The sequence below is a fragment of the Geotrypetes seraphini genome, chromosome 9 (assembly GCF_902459505.1).
Source record: "Geotrypetes seraphini chromosome 9, aGeoSer1.1, whole genome shotgun sequence".
Taxonomy (NCBI): Eukaryota; Metazoa; Chordata; class Amphibia; order Gymnophiona; family Dermophiidae; genus Geotrypetes; species Geotrypetes seraphini.
In genome coordinates, this window is record NC_047092.1 from 86,389,586 (window position 1) to 86,414,662 (window position 25,077).

The 25,077-nt window shown below is 43.3% G+C and overlaps 1 protein-coding gene across 6 annotated transcripts in view; it reads right to left on the reverse strand.

Moving 5' to 3' along the window:
• BRAF (B-Raf proto-oncogene, serine/threonine kinase) overlaps nt 1–25,077 on the reverse strand; it is a 1,024,017-nt gene that overhangs the window by 16,583 nt on the left and 982,357 nt on the right. For 5 of the 6 annotated variants that reach the window (XM_033958817.1, XM_033958818.1, XM_033958821.1 and 2 more), the window contains one exon: nt 13,024–13,177. In XM_033958817.1, the coding sequence (XP_033814708.1) occupies nt 13,024–13,177 (154 nt within the window). Of the gene's footprint in view, nt 1–13,023; nt 13,178–13,979; nt 14,114–25,077 lie in introns of those variants that run through there. The other variant, XM_033958819.1, reaches the window with a different exon arrangement.

Below are 25,077 nucleotides of genomic sequence, written 5' to 3' on the forward strand. Positions count from 1 at the left end.
TGGGAAGTAGCGATCATCAAACGGTTTGGTTTGATATAACGGCTAAAGTGGAGAGCGGCCGCACGATACTTAAAGTCCTAGATTTCAAACGTACAGACTTTAATGCAATGGGAAAGTACCTGAAGAAAGAGCTGTTAGGATGGGAGGACATAAGAGAAGTGGAAAGACAGTGGTCTAAGCTGAAAGGAGCGATAAAAATGGCTACAGACCTTTATGTGAAGAAAATCAATAAAAACAAGAGAAAAAGGAAGCCGATATGGTTCTCCAACCTAGTGGCTGAGAAAATAAAGGCGAAAGAGTTGGTGTTCATGAAATATAAAAAAACCCAAGAAGAGGAGAGCAGAAAGCACTACAGGGTGAAACTGAAAGAAGCCAAGAGAGAGATACGTTTGGCGAAGGCACAGGCGGAAGAACAAATGGCTAAAAATGTAAAAAAGGGAGATAAAATTTTTTTCAGATATATTAGTGAAAGAAGAAAGATAAAAAATGGAATTGCTAGGCTAAAAGATGCTGGGAACCAATATGTGGAGAGTGATGAGGAGAAAGCAAATGTGCTAAACAAATACTTCTGTTCTATGTTCACAGAAGAAAATCCTGGAGAAGGACCGAGATTGTCTGGCAAAGTTACACGAGAAAATCGAGTAGATTCTGCGCCGTTCACGGAGGAGGGTGTTTATGAGCAACTTGAAAAACTGAAAGTGGACAAAGCGATGGGACCAAACGGGATCAATCCCAGGATACTAAGGGAGCTCAGAGAGGTTCTGGCGAGTCCTATTAAAGACTTATTCAACAAATCTCTGGAGACGGGAGTGATTCCTGGGGATTGGAGGAGAGCGGATGTGGTCCCTATTCATAAAAGTGGCCACAGGGATGAAGCAGGAAACTACAGGCCGGTGAGCCTCACTTCAGTTGTTGGAAAAATAATGGAAGTGTTGCTGAAAGAAAGGAGAGTGTACTTCCTTGAATCTAATGGGTTACAGGATCCGAGGCAACATGGCTTTACAAAAGGTAAATCGTGCCAAACAAACCTGATTTAATTTTTTGATTGGGTGACCAGAGAGCTGGATCGAGGACATATGCTAGATGTAATTTACTTGGATTTCAGTAAAGCCTTTGATACAGTTCCTCATAGGAGGCTGTTGAACAAACTCGAAGGGCTGAAGTTAGGACTCAAAGTGGTGAACTGGATCAGAAACTGGCTGTCGGACAGATGCCAGAGGGTGGTGGTTAATGGAAGTCGCTCGAAGGAAGGAAAGGTGACTAGTGGAATCCCTCAGGGTTCGGTGCTGGGGCCAATCCTGTTCAATATGTTTGTGAGTGACATTGCTGAAGGGTTAGAAGGAAAAGTGTGCCTTTTTGCAGATGATACCAAGATTTGTAACAGAGTAGACACCGAAGAGGGTGTGGAAAAAATGAAAAAGGATCTGCAAAAGTTAGAGGAATGGTCTAATGCCTGACAACTAAAATTCAATGCAGAGTAATGCATTTGGGGATTAATAATAGGAAGGAACCGTATATGCTGGGAGGAGAGAAGCTGATATGCACTGACGGGGAGAGGGACCTAAAGGCGAGAGGAAGATCTAAAGGCGAAAAAACAGTGTGACAAGGCAGTGGCTGCTGCCAGAAGGATGCTGGGCTGTATAAAGAGAGGCGTAGTCAGTAGAAGGAAGAAGGTGTTGATGCCCCTGTACAGGTCATTGGTGAGGTCCCACTTGGAGCATTGTGTTCAGTTTTGGAGACCATATCTGGCGAAAGACCTAAGAAGACTTGAGGCGGTCCAGAGAAGGCCGACGAAAATGATAGGAGGCTTGCGCCAGAAGACGTATGAGGAGAGACTGGAAGCCCTGAATAGGTATACCCTAGAGGAAAGGAGAGAGGGGAGATATGATTCAGATGCTCAAATACTTGAAGGGTATTAACGTAGAACAAAATCTTTTCCAGAGAAAGGAAAATGGTAAAACCAGAGGACATAATTTGAGGTTGAGGGGTGGTAGATTCAGGGGCATTGTTAGGAAATTCTACTTTACGGAGAGGGTAGTGGATGCCTGGAATGCACTCCCGCGAGAGGTGATGGAGAGTAAAACTGTGACTGAGTTCAAAGAAGCTTGGGATGAACACAGAAGATTTAGAATCAGAAAATAATATTAAATATTGAACTAGGCCAGTACTGGGCAGACTTGCACGGTCTGTGTCTGTGTATGGCCGTTTGGTGGAGGATGGGCTGGGGAGGGCTTCAATGGCTGGGAGGGTGTAGATGGGCTGGAGTAAGTCTTAACAGAGATTTCGGCAGTTGGAACCCAAGCACAGTACCGGGTAAAGCTTTGGATTCTTGCCCAGAAATAGCTAAGAAGAAAAAAAAAAAAAATTTTAATTGAATCAGGTTGGGCAGACTGGATGGACCATTCGGGTCTTTATCTGCCATCATCTACTATGTTACTATGTTACCAAAAATAAAATAGGAGAGTTAGAATATATAGCATTGAATGATGAGGTAGATATAATAGGCATCTCAGAGACCTGGAAGAAGGAAGACAATCGGTGTTACCTGGGTATTCTGCACGTGAATTGATCTTCTAAGTTTGAATATGTGGTGAGATTCAACCCCTGACGCAGCTTGGTGAAACGGCGATTTCACTGTCAGGTGCAAGTGGCTGCAGCTTTATGGGTGTGCAGTATAATGTACTGGAGTAATACAGGAACTCCAGGTGTTAAGACGACTGCAGCTAAGCTTGATGTTTCTTACTTTTTCCACATGCCTTGAAAGTCGATTGAATCTTTATGAGGGTGTAGAGCAGGGGTGGGCAATGAGAACTGCAATTCAGTTGGGTTTTTAGGATTTTCCCAATGAATATGCATGAGATCTATTTGCATGCACTGCCTCCATTGTATGCAAATGGATCTCATGCATATTAATTTGGGAAATCCTAAAATCCTGACTGGATTGCAGCCCTCGTTGCCCACCCCTGGTGTAGACTCTGCACATGCTGTTTGTTTCATTAAAGGAGGCCAACCATCGGGCTGCTTTAGAGCCAATTGTTTTTCAGCAACACCATGAACGTAATTGGAAGTGACAATTTGATCTAATCTATATATAAGAAGTGGAGGGGTTTATTTAACCAATGAAGCTGAACTGAGGTTTTTCTCCACTTCTCCTTGATTTTCTTTCTTGTTTGAGTATGTAGGGTGGTGTGAATGCTAATTGGTAAGGCCTAGTTGTGATAGGGGGCCCCCTTCAATTTCCATATAGGGCATATTACTATTTGGTTTATGTGATTTCAACTACCCCAACACTGATTGGATAAATGTTATATCAGGGAATGCTAGGGAGGTAACAAATTAGATATGGTTCTGGACGATGAGAGGCTGAGGGAACCCCACCAGCATGGATTTACAAAGGGAAGGTCCTGCCAATCCAATCTAATCAGCTTCTTTGACTGGGTAACAAAAAAACTAGATAAGGGAAAGTCCCTAGATGTAGTGTATCTGGACTTCAGTAAGGCTTTTGATAGTGTCCCACACCGTGGATTATTGAACAAGATGAGCTTGCTGGGACTAGGAGAAACATTAACTGCATGGGTTAAAGACTGGTTCAGTGGCAGACTTCAAAGGGTGGTGGTAAATGGTACTCCCTCCGAAACATCGGAGGTGTTCAGTTGAGTACCGCAGGGCTCGGTCCTGGGTCCAACCCTATTTAATATCTTCGTACGGGATCTGCCTCAGGGACTTCAGGGTAAAATAGCATTATTTGCCGATGACGCTAAATTATGCAATGTAGTGGGCGGAGGTACCGTACCCGACACTATGATACAGAACCTACTTTTACTGGAGCAATGGTCTACTATTTGGTAGCTGAGCTTTAATGCCAAGAAGTGTAAAGTTATGCACCTTGGTAGCGGAAACCCTTGCAGAACCTACACTCTGAACGGTGAGACCTTAACTAGAACTGTTACAGAACGGGACCTGGGAGTAATCATTAGTGAAGATATGAAGGCTGCCAATCAAGTGGAGAAAGCTTCATCCAAGGCTAGACAAATGCTGGGTTGCATCCGGAGAAGTTTCGTCAACCGAAAGCCCGAAGTGGTAATGCTGCTTTACAGGTCCATGGTGAGACCACATCTGGAATACTGTGTTCAAATTTGGAGGCCACATTATCAAAAGGATGTGCTGAGAATAGAGTTGGTTCAGAGATTGGCCACTAGGATGGTCTCAGGACTCAAGGATCTCCCATATGAAGAACGTCTAGGTAAGTTGCAGCTATACTGTCTCGAGGAACGCAGAGAGTGGGGAGACATGATAGAGACGTTCAAATATGTTACTGGCCGTATGGAGAACATAAGAACATAAGCAATGCCTCCGCTGGGTCAGACCTGAGGTCCATCGTGCCCAGTAACCCGCTCACGCGGCGGCCCAATAGGTCCAGGACCTGTGCAGTAATCCTCTATCTATACCCTTCTATCCCCTTTTCCAGCAGGAAATTGTCCAATCTTTTCTTAAACCCCAGTACCGTACTCTGCCCTATTACTTCCCCTGGAAGCGCATTCCAGGTGTCCACCACACGTTGGGTAAAGAAGAACTTCCTAGCATTTGTTTTGAATCTGTCCCCTTTCAACTTTTCTGAATGCCCTCTTGTTCTTTTATTATTTGAAAGTTTGAAGAATCTGTCCCTCTCTACTCTCTCTATGCCCTCCATGATCTTGTAAGTCTCTATCATATCCCCTCTAAGTCTCCTCTTCTCCAGGGAAAAGAGACCCAGTTTTTCCAATCTCTCAGCGTATGAAAGATTTTCCATCCCTTTTATCAGACATGTTGCTCTCCTCTGAACCATCTCGAGTAACACCATATCCTTCTTAAGGTACGGTGACCAATATTGGATGCAGTACTCCAGATGCGGACGCACTATCACCCGATACAACGGCAGGATAACTTCTTTCATTCTGGTTGTAATACCCTTCTTGATTATACCTAGCATTCTATTCGCTCTCTTAGCGGCCGCTGAGCAGTGTGCCATCAGCTTCATTGTCATGCCCACCATTACCCCCAAGTCCCTTTCTTGGATACTCTCATTCAATAACAACCCTCCCATCGTATAGTTGTACCTCGAGTTTCTGCTTCCCACATGCAATACTTTACACTTCTCAACGTTGAATTTCATCTGCCATCTCGTTGCCCATTCCCCTAGTTTGTTCAAGTCCCTTTGCAATTCTTCGCAATCCTCTTTAGTTCGAGCTCCACTAAATAGTTTGGTGTCGTCCGCAAATTTTATTATCTCACACTTTGTCCCTGTTTCTAGATCATTTATAAATATATTAAATAGCAGCGGCCCGAGCACCGAGCCCTGCAGAACACCACTCTGACCTTCTTCCAGTCAGAGTAGTGGCCCTTCACCCCTACCCTCTGTTTCCTACCCGCTAAACAGTTTCTGATCCATCTATGTACGTCTCCATCCACCCCATGGTTCTTCAGTTTCCAGAGCAGAAGTTCATGAGGCACCTTGTCAAAGGCTTTCTGGAAATCTATGTATATGATGTCTATGGGAAGTGCAATAAGTTAGTCAGGCATGATCTCCCCCTGCAGAAACCATGTTGGCTGGTTATCAGAAGTTCGTTTCTTTCAAGATGTTCATTGATGTTTTCTTTTATCAGTGCTTCCGCCATTTTCCCCGGAACCGAGGTCAGACTCACCGGTCTGTAGTTTCCCGGGTCACCTCTTGATCCCTTTTTAATGATGGGCGTAACGTTGGCTATCTTCCAATCCTCCAGGATCACGCCTGTTTTCAGGGATAGGTTGTAAATTTTCTGCAGTAGTTCCGCTATCTCCTCCTTTAGTTCCTTCAGAACCCTTGAATGGATTCCGTCCGGACCTGGGGATTTGCCAGTTTTTAGTTTTTCTATCTGCCTGCGCACATCTTCAAGGCTCACTTCCATGGATGTTAACTTTTGTGCTTGATTTCCATTGAAAATTGCTCAGGTTCTGGTATGTTGGTTGTGTCTTCGTTTGTAAATACAGACGAAAAGAACATGTTTAGTCTTTCAGCGACCTCTTTCTCCTTCTTCATCACTCCCTTCCTGTCTCCGTCGTCCAGCGGTCCCACCTCCTCCCTAGCTGGCTGCTTCCCTTTAATATATCTAAAGAACGGTTTGAAATTTCGTGCTTCCCTTGCTAGCCTCTCTTCATACTCTCTTTTGGCTTTTCAAACCACATAGTGACATTCTTTTTGATGCTTTCTGTGCTCTTTTCAGTTTCCCTCAGTTTTGTCCTTTTTCCATTTTCTGAATGAATTTTTCTTATTGCCTATCGCTTCCTTCACTATTTTAGTTATCCACGCCGAGTCTTTTGTTCAACTCATTTTGCACCCCTTTCTGAATCTGGGAATATACAGATTTAGTGCCTCGCTCATCGTGTCCTTGAAAAAAGACCAGGCATGTTCTACCGTTTGCCATTTTTTGGAAGTGTTCCTAAGTTTCTTCCTTACCATTCCCCTCATTGCTTCGTAGTTTCCTTTCCTGAAATTAAAAGTTGTCGCTATGGTTCTCTTTCCTTTCGGTATTCCTACCTCCACTTTGAACTTGATCATATTATGATCGCTGTTTCCCAACGGTCCCACTACTTCCACTTCCTTTGCAGGTCCCCTTAACTCATTTAGGATTAGATCCAGAGTGGCATTTCCTCTCATCGCTTCTCTAACAAGCTGCTCCATGAAGCAATCTTGTGTAGTCTCCAGGAATTATTTCTCCCTAGCGCATCTTGAGCTTCCAAGACTCCAGTCTATCCCAGGGTAGTTGAAGTCTCCCATGATAACCGTGTTACCGCTTTTGCACTCTCGCTTCATCTCAGCTTCCATTTCTTCATCGATATCTCCAGTTTGCCCGGGTGGATGATAGTATAGGCCCATCTTTATTTCAGACCCTTTCCTTCCTAGTATTTTAACCCATAGCGATTCTAGCTTGTTGGTTGTCTCTGCTGTGTCCACTCTTGCCAATTGTATGCTTTCTTTTATGTATAGTGCTATTCCACCTCCTTTCTGTCCTGACCTATCGTGGCGATAGAGCTTGTACCCCGGCAGTGTTGTATCCCATTTGCTTTCCTCATTCCACCATGTTTCAGAGATTCCAATGATATCTATGTTCTCTGCATTGGCCATGGCTTCTAATTCCCCCATTTTGTTTCTTAGGCTCCTTGCATTAGTATATATGCAATTTAGATCCTGGTATTTTGTCTTCATTTCCTTTCCCTGTCCTTAGGTTCTTCTCTTTTGCTACAATCTTTCTAACCTCTTCATCTGGGTTAGTCGACTCCTGCAATTTGTCCCTTGTTTCTTCCCAGCCTTTTTTTCCCTTAGTATCTTCACGGTATACCTTCTTCCGAATCGTCGACGCTTGGTCGACTGTCAGCTTTCCCCTTCTTTTTAGTTTAAAGCCTGTTCTATTCCTCTCTTGACATTGTTTGCTAGAAGTCTAGTTCCCGCTGCGCTCATGTGCAGCCCATCTCTCCTGTAGAGCTTGCTCTTGCCCCAGAACGTTGTCCAGTTCCTCACGAAGTGGAATCCTTCTTCCTCACACCATCTCCTCATCCACGCATTTATTGATTCCTCCTGCCTTTTCACATCTGCCCTCAGTACCGGTAGGATCTCTGAGAACGCTATCTTCTGGAGGTGGAAGAAGACATATTTTTCCTTACAGGACTTACGGCAACAAGAGGGCATCCGCTAAAAATCAGGGGTGGGAGATTTTATGGTGACACTAGGAAGTATTTCTTCACCGAAAGGGTGGTTGATCGTTGGAATGATCTTCCACTTCAGGTAGTAGAGGCCAACAACTTGCTCGATTTTAAGAATAAATGAGATAAACATGTGGGTTCACTTCGAGGAAGTGCTTAGGGGGGGTGGATTATTCGAGTGGGCAGATGGCCCTTTTCTGCCGTCATACTCTATGTTTCTATGTATTCCTAAATGTCATAAATGACTGCTTCTTGGAGCAACTGGTCCAGAAACTGACAGGAGGGGTTGCTTTTTCAGATTTGGTCCTTAGTGGAATGCAGAACATTGTACGGGAGATAACTGTGTTGGGTCCACTGGGAAACAGTGATCATAACATGATCAAATTTGAGCTGATAACTGCTATTGTAGTAGCATTTAATTTACGCAAGGATGACTACAATAAAATGAGGAAAATAGTTAAAAAGAAGTTAAAGGGTGTGTGGCAAAGGTCAGAAGCGTAAACCGAGTGTGGATGTAGAAGCCTAGACCAGATGTATTTAATGTATTAAAAAAGATGGAAAGAAAACGAGAGCCAGAATGGTTAAATTGTGAAGTGAAAGAGGCTATTACAGCAAAAAAAACATCCTTTAAAGAATGGAAAAAGGATCCCAATGAAGAAAATAAGAAGAGACATAAGAACTGGCAAGTTAGATGCAAACACTGATAAAAAAAGCTAAACAAGAATATGAAGAACAACTTGTCAAAAAAGCAAAACCCTTTGAGAGAATCTGTGGGACTGCTGGATAATGAAGGAGTAAAATATGCATTTAGGGAGGATAAGGCCATAGTGGAGAGACTAAATAAATTCTTTGCTTCGGTCTTTACAGAAGAAGATGTAAGAAATCTTCCCGAACCAGAAATGGTTTTCAAGGGTGATGAGGCAGAGGAATTGAAAGAAATCTTAGTGAACCTGGAAGATGTTCTAAATCAAATCGACAAGTTAAAGAGTGATAAATCACCTGGACTAGATGGTATACATCCCAAGGTAGTGAATGAACTCAAACATGAAATTGTTGATCAGTTGTTAGTGATCTATAACCTGTCACTAAAATTGCCTGTAGTACCTGAAGATTGGAGGGTGGCCAACTTACAACGATATTTTAAAATGATTCTGGGGGGATCTGGGGAATTACAGACCGGTAAGCCTGACCTTGGTGCCAGGCAACATAATGGAAACAATTTAAAAAAAATAAAATTTTGGAACATGTAGACAAATATGATTTGAGGCAGAGTCAGCATGGGTTCCGCCACGGGAGGTCTTGCTTCACCAATTTGCCTGAATTCTTTGAAGGTGTGAATAAACATGTAGATAAAGGTGAGCCAGTTGATGTAGTGTATTCTAGATTTCCAGAAAGATTTTGATAAAGCTTCTCATGAGAGGCTCTTGAAAAAATTAAAGAGTTATGGGATAGAAGGCAATGTTTAATTGTGTATTGGCTCTGAGCTGATTAAAAGCAGGCTGAAGCAAACAGCAGGGGGAGGAGCGAGTGACGAGGGTGAGTCACTCCAGCAGCCCAAGGCAGTGCCAGAGCCTTAGGATCAAGCAGCAGAGAGAGAGAGAAGGGGCAGATGATGGAATGGAGGAGATGAGAAAGAGAAGGGGACAGATGATGGAAGTGAGAAGAAGGGAGAGAGAGCAGAAGGCAGAAGGATGTCAGTTGAGAGGGGAGAGCAGATGCTGAATTGAAGTGGGGAAAGAACACAAACTGGATGGAAGGAGGAGATAAATAAAGGGGGAAGAAAATAGTAAGATAATGGAGGGATGAGGGAAAGGGGTGACAAGCTGTGGGTAGACACAGTGAAAAGAGGGAAACGGGACTAGATAGTAAGAAAGAATTTAATTTAGATGGAGGCAGAAAATAGAGAAGGAAGACCAGAGAAGAAAAGGGAAGAGAGAGCAGAGAATGATATCAGATCTGAGTGGAGGAAATGAGAAGAGAGAGATGCTAAAAACCACAGGGGGGAGGGAAGGACAGAGATGCCAGACCATGAGGGGAACAGAAGGAAGATGATGGATGCCAGACCAAATTGGGAGGGGGGGGGGCAGGAGGAGAGATGGCAGGGAAAGACAGGCAGTGAATGGAAGGGGCAGATGCTGGACTGAAGAGACAGAGAAGGTTATCATGCCGCTGTACTGGGCCATGGTACACCCTCACCTGGAGTACTGTGTCCAGCACTGGTCACTGTACATGAAGAAGGACACGGTACTACTCGAAAGGGTCCAGAGAAGAGCGACTAAAATGGTTAAGGGGCTGGAGGAGTTGCCGTACAGCAAAAGATTAGAGAAACTGGGCCTTGAGCAGAGGAGATTGAGAGGGGACATGATAGAAACATTCAAGGTACTGAAGGGAATAGACTTAGTAGCTAAGGACAGGTTGTTCACCCTCTGCAGGGCAGGGAAAACGAGAGGGCACTCTCTAAAGTTGAAAGGGGATAGATTCCGTACAAACGAAAGGAAGTTCTGTGGTAGAAAGCTGGAATGCTCTTCCAGAAGCTGTTATAGGGGAAAACACCCTCCAAGGATTCAAGACAAAGTTAGACAAGTTCCTGCTGAACAAGAACGTGCGCTGGTAGGGCTAGTCTCAGTTAGAGTGCTGGTTTTAGATCAGAGGGCTGCCGTGTGAGTGATGGACCACTGGTCTGACCCAGCAGTGGCAATTCTTATGTTCTTAGGGCAGACACTGGCTGGAAGAGAGTGAAAAGGCAATGAAAGCAGAAACCAGAGACGACAAAAGGTAGAAAAAAACAATTTTATTTCTATCTTGTGATTCAAATATATCAGATTTGAAATATGTATCTTGCTAGACATAACTGGGGAGTGCAAAGCCCAGGCAGTGCTTCTTTAGCTTCCAGCTGGCTTAGGGCTCTCTCTGACCAGGGGGCAGTTGCCCTAGTTCCACTCCCCTAACACCATTCCTGTTATGTATGACTGTGGTATTCTGTTACATGATATTTGTGTAGCATTCTATAATAATTTGGCTTATTCAGTTTTCTTGATAGTAGAGGGGATATATGTGAAGGGGAGGGGAGACAGGGGTTTTGTTGATCTTTGCCCTGTATTATTTGTATTTATAAAAGACAATTGTATAGAATATTGTTTCTTTTTATACTTTAATAAAATATGTTCAATATAAAATCATAACTATTTGAGGCTTGTGCGGATGGGATCAGATGGTTTGTGGGACCGACTTCGCGGGGACGGGACGGCGATGGTTTTTTAAAAAAAATTTCAGTCTTAGTAGTTTGCCGGTCCACAAAATAATTATTTTATTTCCGCCGGTCCATAGGTGTAAAAAGGTTGAAGAACACTGGTTTAGCTAACACATTGTGAGTGATCATTTTCCCCTAGAACTGAATTAAGTGTGGCTATGAGTTTTTCTTGGCTTATACTGGATAAGGAGCACATTGTTAAAGCTATGCTAAGTGCAGTGCTAGTTTAAAGGAAGGAAGTAAAAGCTAACAAACTGAAAGATGTGTTTTCTGTTATATAAAAACCAAAATTGGGAGATTTTCCACTTACAATACTGAATTCCCCAAATTAATCACCATCTATTTGGAATTCTGAAATTAATAATCAACAAAATATCTTAAAAAAATATAATTTTTAAAAACAATGTAGAAAAAAACAACAAAATATCAATTAAATATATAAATAGTATGATGGCAGATAAAGACCCGAATGGTCCATCCAGTCTGCCCAACCTGATTCAATTTAAAATTTTTTTATTTTTTCTTCTTAGCTATTTCTGGGCAGGAATCCAAAGTTCTACCCGGTACTGTGCTTGGGTTCCAACTGCCAAAATCTCCGTCAAAACCTACTCCAGCCCATCTACACCCTTCCAGCCATTGAAGCCCTCCTCAGCCCATCCTCCCCCAAACAGCCATATACAGCAAGTCTGCCCAGTTCTGGCCTTAGTTCAATATTTAATATTATTTTCCACCCATAACACACCTCCAGCATGCCCATCTTGAGCTCTGGACACACAGAGGTTGAGACACTTAACTAGATGCCCAGAAAGTCAATTTTGAATATTGGCACTTGGACATCCTGACGATTAGGATGTCCAATGTACTCAGTTGCCAAACATCTATCCCACACCAGCAGTGGTGAATGTATGTAGGTGTTATTTATAACAACATAGCACCCTCTTATCAGTTGTCAATACTATATTATATCAACTATGAAAAATGATCTCAAATATTTGAATAATAAAACAGTAGCACTTATCTCTCAGATAATCAGCTGATATTCATCCAGGTTGATGGGCGTATGAATGTCCATTCTGTAATGTAACACTGCTGGGATAATCCATGTGTTAAATGAAGTGTCCACCCAAATGTGTTCCAAAAAATAATGAAAAAATATAGAATAATCCAATCATGAAAGTTCCACGATCAATCCATAACCATTGTTTCCTCAACACCGATTGTGTTTCACTACTGAAGTTTCATCAGGAGGAAAACTTGATATCTTCAGGACTCAAACTGGATTTAAAAAGACAATGTGGGTGCTATCTTCTCCGTGCATGCCTGACTGAACTCTGTTACATGCCATGAGAAGCTGCAGTGCGGAGGAGGGAGAGTCAGTAACCCTTTCCTTTTTGCTATGCTATGAAAACAGTACTCAGAGAAAGGCACTTGAACCTCAGATGAGCGGATTTTGGGAGGGATTACTATCTTATCGAGAGGATAGTCCCTTCAAACTGAGCCTAGAGCTAGAATTAGGGTTCAGTGAACAACTGCTGATAAAGAAGCCATGTGACTCCAGAAATTTGAGGGAGCCAAGTCCTATAGCCCAAGGGGACTGGACTATGATAGCCTTGGAGAAGGCAACCAAGGAGGAATTTGTATAGCCTAAAGATTTGCAAGCAGCAGCAAGGTTTAGGAACTTTATTTGAATGGCTGTTTATTTTGAGCATTTTGATTTTTGGACTTGCTAAATTGGGACATAAAACTAAAGTATTTGGAACCGAGTTGGAACAGTACAAGTGCACTCTCTTGTTTTGTGTTTGAATCCTAAAGGGGTAAATAAATAAGTGAGACAGAGTAAACTTGATTTTGGATCAGACTGTTTATTTTTGTCTTTAATCCCAATATAGCCACTCCAGGGATTGCTCGTCCTGGTGCTATGTAGAGGTAAAGGCAGGTTGTGTACCTTAGCCTTCTCCCCACCACAATATGTATAAAAATGTTTAGGATTCTGAAAGGATATCACTTGTAATAAATTAATACATGACAAGCATTTTTTCACTGTACTGGGAACCCACCATATCCTCCTGCTTGAATAGGTGTTTTGGGAGAAGCACAAGCATATAGACTAAAATCCTCTGTCTGGAAGCCAGCACGATTCAAAGAGGGTTCAGATGCACTCCGGTGAATTTTTGGTAATGACCGAGCCAGGAGCTCAATGGAGGCAAGAATCTGTAACAAAACATATAGGTATAAAGCATTGGTACAAAAGAGAACAAAAATTTGAATAATGCATATGAATTCTTAGTATTTAAGAATTCTTATGTACTATTCAATACATAAGAATTCTTATGTACTATTCAGTTGAATAGTACATAAGAATGCAGTTGAAAAGAAATAATATTTTACAAAAGTGTTAGCAATATTGTTGGATTGTTGATTTAATCATGTATTGGTAATAAATGCAACTATGCTGCAGCCATAATAATATGGTTCTGATTCACTTTTGGGGCAGACTGGATTGAACCATGCAAGCACTGTTCCATCTAAGTTGAATGAGAGTTCTCCACTTGCATTTCTGCCAGTAGAGGGGAGAGGGTGCTTCAATATTGTGTTTTCAATTGCTAGAGACAAGCAAGTTCTCAGAATTTGCCTGCACCTCACTTTTAGAATGTACAGTGGAACCTTGGTTTATGAGCATAATTTGTTCCAGAAGCATGCTCATAAACCAAAGTACTTGTATATCAAAGCGAGTTTCCCCCATAGGAACTAAAGGAAACTCACTTGATACGTTCCCACCCACCCCCAACCCCCGAGGCCAGTGGCGCTGCTCCACATTAACCCCCCCTGAGGCCACTGGTGCTGCTCCACATCCCCACCCCGTGATCCGGCATCCCCCTGCTCGCGTCACTCCCCCCCCCCGCCGCGATCTGACATCCCCCACGCACCCACCCACCCAAACACATTGGCTTACCCCCATCTGGCACCGGCACCAGCACCAACACACAGGACATACCGGTGCTGCTGCCCAAAGATCTGCTGTCTTCCTTTTGCTGGGCATGCTCAAGGCCTTCTAGTTCTCACTTTCTCTGAGATTCTCTAGCAGGACTGTAAGTGGAGGACTCCTGTTCAGCTTATATGGAACAGTGATTCCATGGTCCATCCAATCTGCCACAAAAGTTAGCCAGAGCCATATTATTATTATGGTTGCAGCACACTGGTCAACAAGCATTTTGCTATTGACGTTCTGTCACCTGTACCTTAACAAGGGCCACACGCTGACTCTAAATCTGAAAGCAGTTTTAGTCTATCACATCCTGTTTTTAAGTTATGTGTCAATTTGTGTTTATATCATTTTCGTCATAATGCTACCATGAAGCGTCGGTATTTTACTGTTTCTGTAACACAATATTGCATTTTAGGATAAGCTCATCATTCACATATACCAGTAATTTGAAAGTTTATACTAAAAAGTGATTGTGCTGCTTTTTCTATCTGTGAATTTTTATATTTTGTTTGTTTTTGTCTAATGTATATTTTCTGTAAACCGCTTTGAAACCTCACGGTTATTAGCGGTATATAAGAATTAAATTAAATTAAGATATTATAATTATTATGAACAGACGGGGTTGTGTTACCCATTCTGATGATTTCTGTTATGTCTGTGGACAATTTACTGCACAAGATCAGCGAAAGAATCTGTCCAGCAGACTTCAAGTGCATACAATCATTATTTTGGCTGTAAAGTTGGTGACCAACATAAAGTGTGAGCACCTCATGTGTGCTGCACTGTCTGCTATTTCGGATTAACACAATGGCTGAATGGAAAATGGAAGAAGGTGCCTTTTGCTGTACCTATGGTATGGCTTGAACCAACAAATCATCACTCAGACTGTTATTTTTGCATGACAAAAATTGCTGGATTCACAAAGAGGAATAAATCAAAAATTGTGTATCCAGCAATTAAACCCGTTCCTCATGACTCAGAGAATCCAATTCCAATTCCTCTTTCCACATCTGCAGCACAATGTGCCGAAAGTTCAGATAAAGAATGTGACTCTGCTGCTGTGGAGGAGTTGTATGAACCTTAAGTAGATGAAAAACAACCTCACCTGCTAACTCAGTCTGGTTAGAGACTTGTCACTGTCAAAGGAGAAAGCAGAATTGTTGGGTTCAAGGCTGAAGCAATGGAATCTTTTAAGGCAGGACACCAAAATATATTTTTTCCATTATTGTCACACCACCATGACATCCTTTTACCAAATGGAAGGAAACATTTGTTTCTGTACTGATATTAATGGTCTCATGCATGAACTGGGATATGAACATGTTTCTGATGAATGGAAACTATTCATTGATTCAAGCAAAGCAAGCCTTAAAGTGGTACTTTTACACAATGGAAACCAGAAGCCATCTGTTCCTGTTGCTCATGCAGTTGGATTGAAGGAAACGTATGAGTCAATGGAGACACTTTTAAAACTCACACTCTATGCAGATTACCAGTGGAACCTCTGTGGTGATCTCAAAGTTGGGTCTGCAACTGGGGTATACCAAATACATGTGCTTCTTGTGTCTTTGGAACAGTTGTGATGATGCCAACCACTACAGGCAGAAACAATGGCCAAACCAAGATGAATCCGTACCTGGCAGATACAATGTGAAGCACCTGCCGTTAGTACATCATGAGAAAATCTATCTTCTAGCACTTCACATAAAACTGGGTATGCTGAAAAATTATGTCAAGGCGATGGACAGAAATAGTGATACGTTTCAGCACCTAAGAAGTACGTTTGGTTTAGGGAAAAGTGAAGCCAAAATCAAAGAAGGTGTTTTTCTTGGACCCGAAATCCGTGAACTGATCCTTGATGATGTATTCAAACAGAAGTTGAACCCAGCTGAATCAGCAGCATGGGAAGCATTTGTGCCGGTTGTTCCGAATTTTCTTGGTAATCACAGATCAGAGAATTATGCTGAGCTTGTGGAGAACATGCTGACAGCATATCAGCTAATGGGTGCCAGAATGTCACTTAAAATGCACTTCTTACATTCTCACCTCAACTTCTTCCCACCCAATCTTGGTGATATCAGTGATGAGCATGGGAAAAGATTTCATCATGATTTCAAGGTGATGGAAAGCAGATATCAGGAGAAGTTCAGTCCCAGTATGATGGGAGACTATTGTTAGTTCTTGCAAAGAGACACAAATGTACAGTGTCAGGTCAAAAGCGCGCCGGGATAAAGGCGCGCGCAGACAATTGAGCGCAGCGTGGAGGTGCGCACCGCAGAAAATTACTGTTTTTACGGCTCCGACGGGGGGGGCGTGGGGGGGAACCCCCCCCACTTTACTTAATAGAGATTGCGCCGTGTTGTGGGGGGTTGTAACCCCCCACATTTTACTGAAAACTTCACTTCTTCCCAGTTTTTAGGGAAAAAGTTAAATTTACAGTAAAATGTGGGGGGTTACAACCCCCCACAACGCCAGCGCGATCTCTATTAAGTAAACTGGGGGGGCTCCCCAACAAAACCCCCCGTCGGAGCCCCTAAAAACTGTAATTTTCTTCGGCGTGCGCCTCCGTCTTGCGCTCAGTTGTCGGCGCGCACCTTTGTCTTTCGCGGGGTTGTCTATGAACCCAAATGTACAGTACAAGCATAAAAGCAAGTGTCTCAAACATTTCTGAACATCACTTTATGTGAGCGAAGAGAGACGTAAATATATGCTGTAACATGCATTCTTATTGTCTTCGTGTTTGTTTTCAGAGTAAACTCCTTAACACAAGTTTGGTGGGACACAGTTCATACTCGCAATATTGTGCTGATATGGCAAACTGTCTAAAAAAATCAGTAACGTGTATCTCAGAAATCAGTATCATTAAATTAACTAAGAACACTTCTTAAGTTTTCAGTAGCAAAGAAACCTTTTTTTGTTGACCATTGTTAGCAATACATCATTAAATCAACAATCCAACAATATTACTAACACTTTGCTTGCTAATTTCAACATTAGGATGTCTTCTCCTTCTCTACTGAAATATCCAGAACCAGCACTCTTGGCATATGATATAGATGTGAAATGTTACCCTTACTTAACCATGATTTATTGCTATTCACAGGATACAGACCGTAAATATTTGCCAAATGCTAGCCTTGCTTCCCAACTACTAGAGTTGCAGTTTAAACACAACTCCTGCCTATCATAACACATCAACAATCATGCAGTCACTTAAGTTTTGTTTTGATGCCATCATCTTTCTATTTGGATATCTTTTATATTTATCATTATCACCTGCATTATCGCATATGTCACTTGTCATCATCATCTCCAGTGGGTGAGCATCTAGGCTTCCATCATCTTTTCCACGGAAAAAGTATGTCCTTAAGTTACTCATAAGTTTATCAATCTCAATTCATTTCTCAGGTTCTACTGCTTCCTCATCACTGGAAAATATTTATTCTATATTAATATTTTTTAAGTATTTAAATATCTGTATCATATTTCCCTCATCCCTCCTTTTCTCTAGGATATACATACTGAAGTTTTCAAGTTTCATATGTCTTTTGGTTCAAACCTCATACCTTATTCATTGCCTCTGTACCTCTTCAAGTCTTTTGTGTCCTCAGCAAATACTGCCTCCAAACTGCCCAAAATACTCCAGTGAAGTCTCACTAACAATTTGTACAAGGGTATTAACACCTCATTTCTTCTGCTTGTAATGCCTCTCGCTATAAGCCTATCATCATTCTGGCTTTAGCTACCACCTTATCACATTATTTCACTGCCTTTAGATCTTCAGACACAATCAGGCTCATTTTCAGATTGCGGAAGATTAATGACAATCCCCCATGATCTGTGGTGATACTGGAAATTCAGTGCTGGCACCGTATCTAAACTAAACTAAAACTTAATTTTATAGACCAGGTCTTCAACCAAAAAGGTGCTCGACTCGGTTTACAATAATGTGAAATCTACTGGCATTGAATTTCTGGTCTATTTTTGGCCAGTTGAGACAGAGCTCTATGTCAATAATCACCATTTAGCCAGCTAAATCTCAACAATCAATGATATACCATCCACTTAGATAATCTTGATAAGCGGTATATAAAAGCCTAATAAACTTGAAACTTGTCCGCTGAACTTGGCTGGTGAACTGCTGAATATTGGCCAGATATTCAGCGTGAGATAGCCAGCTAGTACCTGATGAATACTGGCAGATAGCCAGTTATGTGCTATTTAGGCAGCTGGGAGCTGTTCCTGGCTGTCTAAATAGCATTGAATATTGGACCCCAATGACCCCAAGGTCCATCTCCTGATCCATGCATATTAGCCTTTTACCTCCAGATTCATACAGCATCTTTGGAATTCTACTCCCCAAGTATATCACTGTACTTTTTTCCATTAAATTTCAAATGCCAAACATTTGATCCATCTATAATAATAAAACCCTAGAGCGCGCATACGCTCTTGAAAATTCGTGATTCCTGGCGCCGTGAGGTGTGCTTCTGTGGTAGTATTCTATTTGACACCTCACGGCGCTTGCAGGGGCTGGAGGCACGTGTGGTGGCTGAAGGCACGCGACTGTGCTCTTTCCCTGCCCGCGTCCTCGGCAGGGAACACACCTCCTGCCCTCACTCGCCACTGCCGCCTTAAAGAACCTCGCAGGCTGCTCTCCAACCTCAGTAGCACGCTCCCTCTGACGCACGGGATCGCGTCAGAGGGAACATGCTACCGAGTTGGAGAGCGGCCTGCTAGGTTCGCTAAAGCCGGCCACCACAATCGCAGGCTGCTTTGAAGAGGAGCAGGCCAGAAGACGCTGGGATGGAGGGAGGGTAAGAAGCGGATCAATACCAGGAGCCAGGGGGAGAGGGAAAGGGAAAGGGGGCTGCTTTGGGGGGGAGGTGTGCTGGGGACAGACAGCTTTGCTCTGGGGGGAAGACAGAAGGGGCCATGGAGAGACAGAGAGGGAAAAGGGGCTGCTTTGGAGGGGAGGTGTGCTGGGGACAGACAGCTTTGCTCTTGGAGGAGACAGAAGGGGCCATGGAGAGATAGGGAGAGGGAAAGGGGCTGCTTTGGGGGGGAGGGGTGTGCTTGGGGCAAACAACTTTGCTCTGGGGGGGAAGACAGAAGGGGCCATGGAGAGACAGGGAGAGGGAAAGGAGGCTGCTTTGGGGGGAGGGGTGTGCTGGAGGGAGACAGAAGGGGCCATGGAGAGATAGGGAGACGGAAAGGGGGCTGCTTTGGGGGCAGGTGTGCTGGGGCCAGACAACTTTGCTCTGGGGGGAAGACTAAACTAAACTAAACTAAACCTTAGGTTTGTATACCGCGCCATCTCCGCAAGCGCAGAGCTCGGCACGGTTTACAGAGTTAAGAGGAAAGGAACTACAATAAGGGATAAAGGAGAGGGACTAAGAGGAAAGAGAGGGACAGAATACTGGAGAATGGGAGGTGATTAGATTTTTGCAAAGAGCCAAGTTTTCAAGTGTTTGCGGAAGGATTGGAAGGAGCCTGAGTTTCTGAGTGGGGATGAGAGGTTGTTCCAGAGTTCTGTGGTTCTAAAGGGGAGAGATGTTCCAAGTTTTCCTGCGCGGGATATACCTTTTATAGAGGGGAATGATAGTTTCAGTTTTTGGGAGGGTCTGGTGGAGTGTGGTTTTGAGGAATTCCAAAAGAGTGGGATGACGGGAGGAAAGACACCATGTAGGATCTTGAAGGCTAAGCAGGCACATTTAAAGAGGACTCAGGAGTGTACTGGGAGCCAGTGAAGCTTGGAGAGGAGTGGGGAAGTGGGGAAGTGGGGGAGTGGGGAAGACAGAAGAGGGCCATGGAGAGACAGTTAGGGAGAGGGAAAAGGGGCTGCTTTGGGGGGGAGGTGTGTGCTGGGGGCAGACAGCTTTGCTCGGGGGGGGGGGGGGAAAAGAAGGATACAGACAGCGGCCAAGGAGAGAGAGATAAAGAAACACAGACAGACAGACACATCTATTCTAGCACCCGTTAATGTAACGGGCTTAAAGACTAGTCTTCTATAATTCAATACAATACAACAGCTTATATTCTTCTGTTTCCATTAGCTTTGGTTCAATGTGGATTAAAGCAAAAGAACCAGACATTTCTGGGAAGTTATAATAAAAAGGGCATGGTACCAATAAAAATAATATATAATTGAAATTTTGAAAAAGTTTTCAATTTCTGGCAAAAGTATATGTAATATATTTCAGATTTTATATAAATTGGCAAAATATTTCAGGGTTTTTGCAGCTTGATAAGTAAAAGCTGAATTAAAGATTAGTTTCTATTTTATACATATAGCTGATGGAAACTGCATTGATAAGCTACCTTCATTAGAAAGAGTTCTCTTAGATAGACAAAAGTTTAAGAGATGGGACATGTAAGATGGAGCCAAGTCATGAATTCTCCTGAATGCTAGGATACATAATTTAAAGGTTGTATGCACCTATATTAATAGCCAATGCAATTCTTGTAGAAGAGGGGTTATTTGGTCAAACTTGTATATGTGAGCTTAAACTATTTGGATTATCATCAGGAGACTATGTCCCAGCTGTCTAATGAGGAATTTTATAGGCAGATTGATGTTGATCTCATTAATAGCTTACAGCTATACCGGGCTATAATCTGTTCAGGAAAAACAGGGTAGGAAGAAAAGGAGAGGGAGTAGCATTATATGTTAAAGATCATGTTAAAGCCACACAATTGCAGGATCTGCAGGGCAAGGAAGAGGCACTGTGGATCAATTTGGAAAGGGAATAGTAAATATATTTACATGGGTGTGATTATACAGGCCTCCTTCACAGACAGAAGAAGTAGATAGAGATTTAATAGTAGACATTTCAGAATATCTCTAAAAAAGGGGAAGTCTTACTAATAGCTGATTTTAACATGCTGGATGTTGATTGGGGTATCCCTATTGTGGGGTTTTCTACAAGTAGGGAGATCCTGGATTCTCTATAAGGAGAACTGTTCCAGCAGTTGGTAATGGAACCCATGCGGGATGGGGTCATACTGGACTTAGTGCTTAGAAACGGGGAAAGCATTTCTGATGTTACAGTGGGTGACCATCTGGCATCCCATGATCATTGCATGGTACAGTTTAATATTAAGATGGGTATAGAGAGGGCTTATTCAAAAGCAAAGGTTCTAGACTTTAAAAAACTAACTTTCTTCGGATGGGGGTTTATATCAAGGAATCGTTGTCTGGGTGGGAACGTCTGGAAGGAGTAGAAATGCGGTGGGCAAAACTGAAAGGAGCGATTGTAAGGGTGACAAACCTTTTTATGAGGCAAGTATGTAAAGGTAAGAGGAAAAGAAGACCACTTTAGTTCTCAAAAGTAGTAGCTGAGAAGGTAAGGAATAAGAGGTTAGCTTTCATAAACTACAAAAGATCGCAGAAAGAGGAAGACAGGCAAAAATATATGGAAAAGTTAAGAGAGGCTGGTCGTGTAGTCAGGAAATCAAAGATACAAATGGAAGAAAAAATAGCTGACATGTAAAACAGGGAGACAAGACATTTTTTAGATATATTAGTGATAGAAAGAAGTGCAAAAGTGGCATTGTTAGACTCAAAGGTGAAGGGGAGGAATACAGTATGTAGAAGCTGATAAAGAAAAGGCTGAATTACTTAACAAATATTTCTGTTCTGTGTTCACGGCTCAAGCGCCGGGAGCGGGAACGTAGAAGATAAACTTGAATAGGGATGGAGGATAATAGACCCTGATTGATTTTCAGAGGGTTGTGTTCATGAGGAGCTAGCTAAAATAAAGGTAGACAAAACGATGGGGCTGGATTGTGTACATCCAAGGGTGCTGGAGGAACTTAGGGAAGTTCTCGTAGCTCCGCTGACTGACCTTTTCAACAAGTCTCTAGAGTCGGAAGTGATACCAGATAAATGGAGAAGGGCGAATGTGGTCCCTCTCCACAAAAGTGGGAGTAAAGGAGAAGTAGGGAATTACAGGCTGCTAAGTCTGTGGTAAGCAAATCAATAGAAATGCTTTTAAAACAGAGAATGGCCAAGTTTCTGGAATCCTGTGGATTATAGGACCGGAGGCAACATGGATTCACCAGAGGTAGGTCTTGTCAGACAAATCTGATTAATTTCTTTGACTGGGTGACCAGAGAATTAGAGGCTTTGCAAAAAGCTAGGAGACACAGGAGAGGAACAGAAGGCAAACAGGAGAGGAGAAGGGAAGCAGGAGAGAGCAAGGGGCAGTGGAAAGAGTTAACTCCATCCCCCCTGAAATCCATCGGAGCGTCTCCTTAAAAGGGGAGGAACCAGTGGCGCTCAGCCATTCGGCGCATGTCAAATGCAAGCGTTAAAGGCACGTGCCTTAGAGAGAGCGCCTTTGCGAAAGGCCTCTGCAAAGAAGAACAGAGGGCTACCACAGCAGACACAGAGGACACACAAACAACAGGCAAGCAAGAAGAGCAGAGGGCAACCACAGCAGACACAGAAGACACACAAGCAACAGGCAAGCAAGAAGAGCAGGCTTAAAATCAGGCGAGGGACCTCACAGTAACACCAAGGGCGCTACATAAGGAACCAGAGAGAAGCCACAGCAGACCAGCAGGCGGACAGCAATAGAAGCAGCAGACAGAAGCAGGATGTTGAGCTTCTCAGTTTTCTGCACCGTTTGCCATATGTATGACTACCTCTCCTCTGGGTGGCGGTCTTATGTATGCACTCGATGTGAGGAACTGGAGGGCCTGAAGAAATAAGTTAGACTCCTGGAAGGCAGAATACTGAAACTGGAAACACTTCGAGCAGTGGAGGAGGACAGAGAGACAGAAAACTTCAAGACAGAGGAAACCACTGATGAAGAAGTTCGGGAGTTAGAGAAGTTCATCGAGAAGGCATACAGGGAGGCTATGGAAAATCACCAGCAACAGTGGAACTGTCAAGATACACCCACACTAAGTAAGAACCACCTGGAGCAAGAAATGGGTGACTCAACAGCGACACCTGGAAACAGCGGAGGGAACCCACAGGAAGATGAGTCCGGTGCAAGCCAACACCAGTTTGAGGGAAGATGGAAGTGCACAGAGGACATGGACCTTTGGATGGAGAGATGGACATACATCAGGGACAGAGACTGGAGAGACAAGAGAAGACAGTGATTGTCGTCAGGGACTCCATCATCAGACAGAGAGAACAGCGATCGTCGGGGACTCTTCATCAGACAAGTCAACAGTCACATAATGGGAGGAAGACAGGATTGGCTGGTGACCTGCCTACTGGGAGCCAAGATAGAAGATATAGCGAGCCGCATTGACAGGATCATCGACAGCGTGTAAGAGGAAGATATGGCGGTGGTGATTCATGTGGAGGCAAACAACGTGAGCAACAGGAACTACAGCAGGGAAGTACTGAAGGACCAGTTCTGGATGCTAGAAAGAAAGCTGCAGACCAGAACGCTGAGGGTAATGTTCTCGGAGATCCTGCTGGTACCCAGGGCCGATGAGAAGAGGCTGATGGAGCTGCAAGCAGTCAATACGTGGATGAGGCGCTGGTGTGAGGAAGAAGGATTCCACTTTGTGCGCAACTGGATGACATTCTTGGAGAAGAGCAAGCTATTAAGGAAGGATGGACTCCACCTCAGCGGAGAAAGAACGAAGCTACTTGCAAGCAACATCAAGAGAAGTTTTTAAACTAGGAAGAAGGGTAAAGCCTACAGTTGACCAAGAGTCGATGGTTTGGGAACCGGTATACCCAGAGGATACCGTGCAGGAAGATAGCGGGGAAGATTCAACGGATCATAGGCAAGACAGAAATCCTGACAGATCGAAAGAGACACAAGAGGGAAGGAAATGCAAGAAAGTAAAGGGTGCAAACTCAAGTGTATGTACACGAAGCAAGGAGCCTAAAGAATAAGATGGGGAAATTGGAAGCTATGGCACAAAAAGATAACCTTGACATCATCAGCATCACGGAAATATGGTGGAATGAGGAAAACGTCTGGGACACTGCTACTGGGATAAAAGCTATACCGCAGAGACAGAGTGGGTCAAAAAGGTGGGGGTATTGCCCTATATGTAAAAGAGGGAATTGAGTCTACCGGAGAGAACACGCCAGAAACAAAAAATAAGGTAGAGTCTCTATGGGCCAAAATTCTGGGAACAAATGGAACGGAAACAAAGATCAGCATCTACCACTGACCCCCAGTGTAGTCCGAAGAAATTGATGGAAAAATCACAAACAAGATTAAACACAACTGAAAGGGAGGCAACGCAGTTATCATGGGTGACTTCAATTATCTGAGGATAGACTGGAACCTAGGCACCTTCAGCTGCAGTAGGGAGACCAAGTTCCTGGATGCTGTAGGTGATTGCTTCCTGGAACAATTTGTCGAGGAAAATACAAGAGGAAATGCAATTCTGGACTTAATTCTAAATGGACTACGAGGACCGGCGCAAGGTGTAGAAGTAGAAGGGACTCTGGGAAGCAGTGATCACAATATGATCCACTTCAACATGGACACAAGGGCAAAAACATCAATCCAGAATGACGGCCATGGCACTGAACTTCTGAAAAGGGAATTACAAAGGGATGAGACTCAAGGTAGGGAAGAAGATTAAGAAGAGGATAAGCACTGTAAAAACGCTAGAGCAAGCAAGGTCCTGAGGCGCAAAATCTATATATACCATGTATCAACAAGGGATCTAAGAGGAAAAATAACAAGGAACCGGCGTGGCTCACTGAGGCGGTGAAGGAAGTGATCAGAGATAAGAAAACTTCGCTTAAAGAATGGAAAAGGTAAAAAATGAATGAAAACTGGAAAAAGCACAAACATCATCAAAGCAGGTGCCATAAGGCAGTAAGAGGGACCAAAAGAGATTACAAGGAAAAAATAGCCAAGGAGGCAAAAAACTTCAAGCCATTCTTTTGATTTATTAAGGGGGAAACGACCTGCGAAGGAAGCAGTGAGGCTGTTGGATGACCATGAAATAAAAGGAGTACTAAAGGAGGACAAAGCCATCGCCGACAAACTGAACACATTTTTTGCGTCTGTATTTACTGAAGAGGATATACACAACAAACCGGAAGCTGACAGTCTATACGAAGAAAACGAAGACGGGAAACTGACAGGGTTGATGGTCAGTCTAGAAGAGGTATGCAGGCAGATTGATA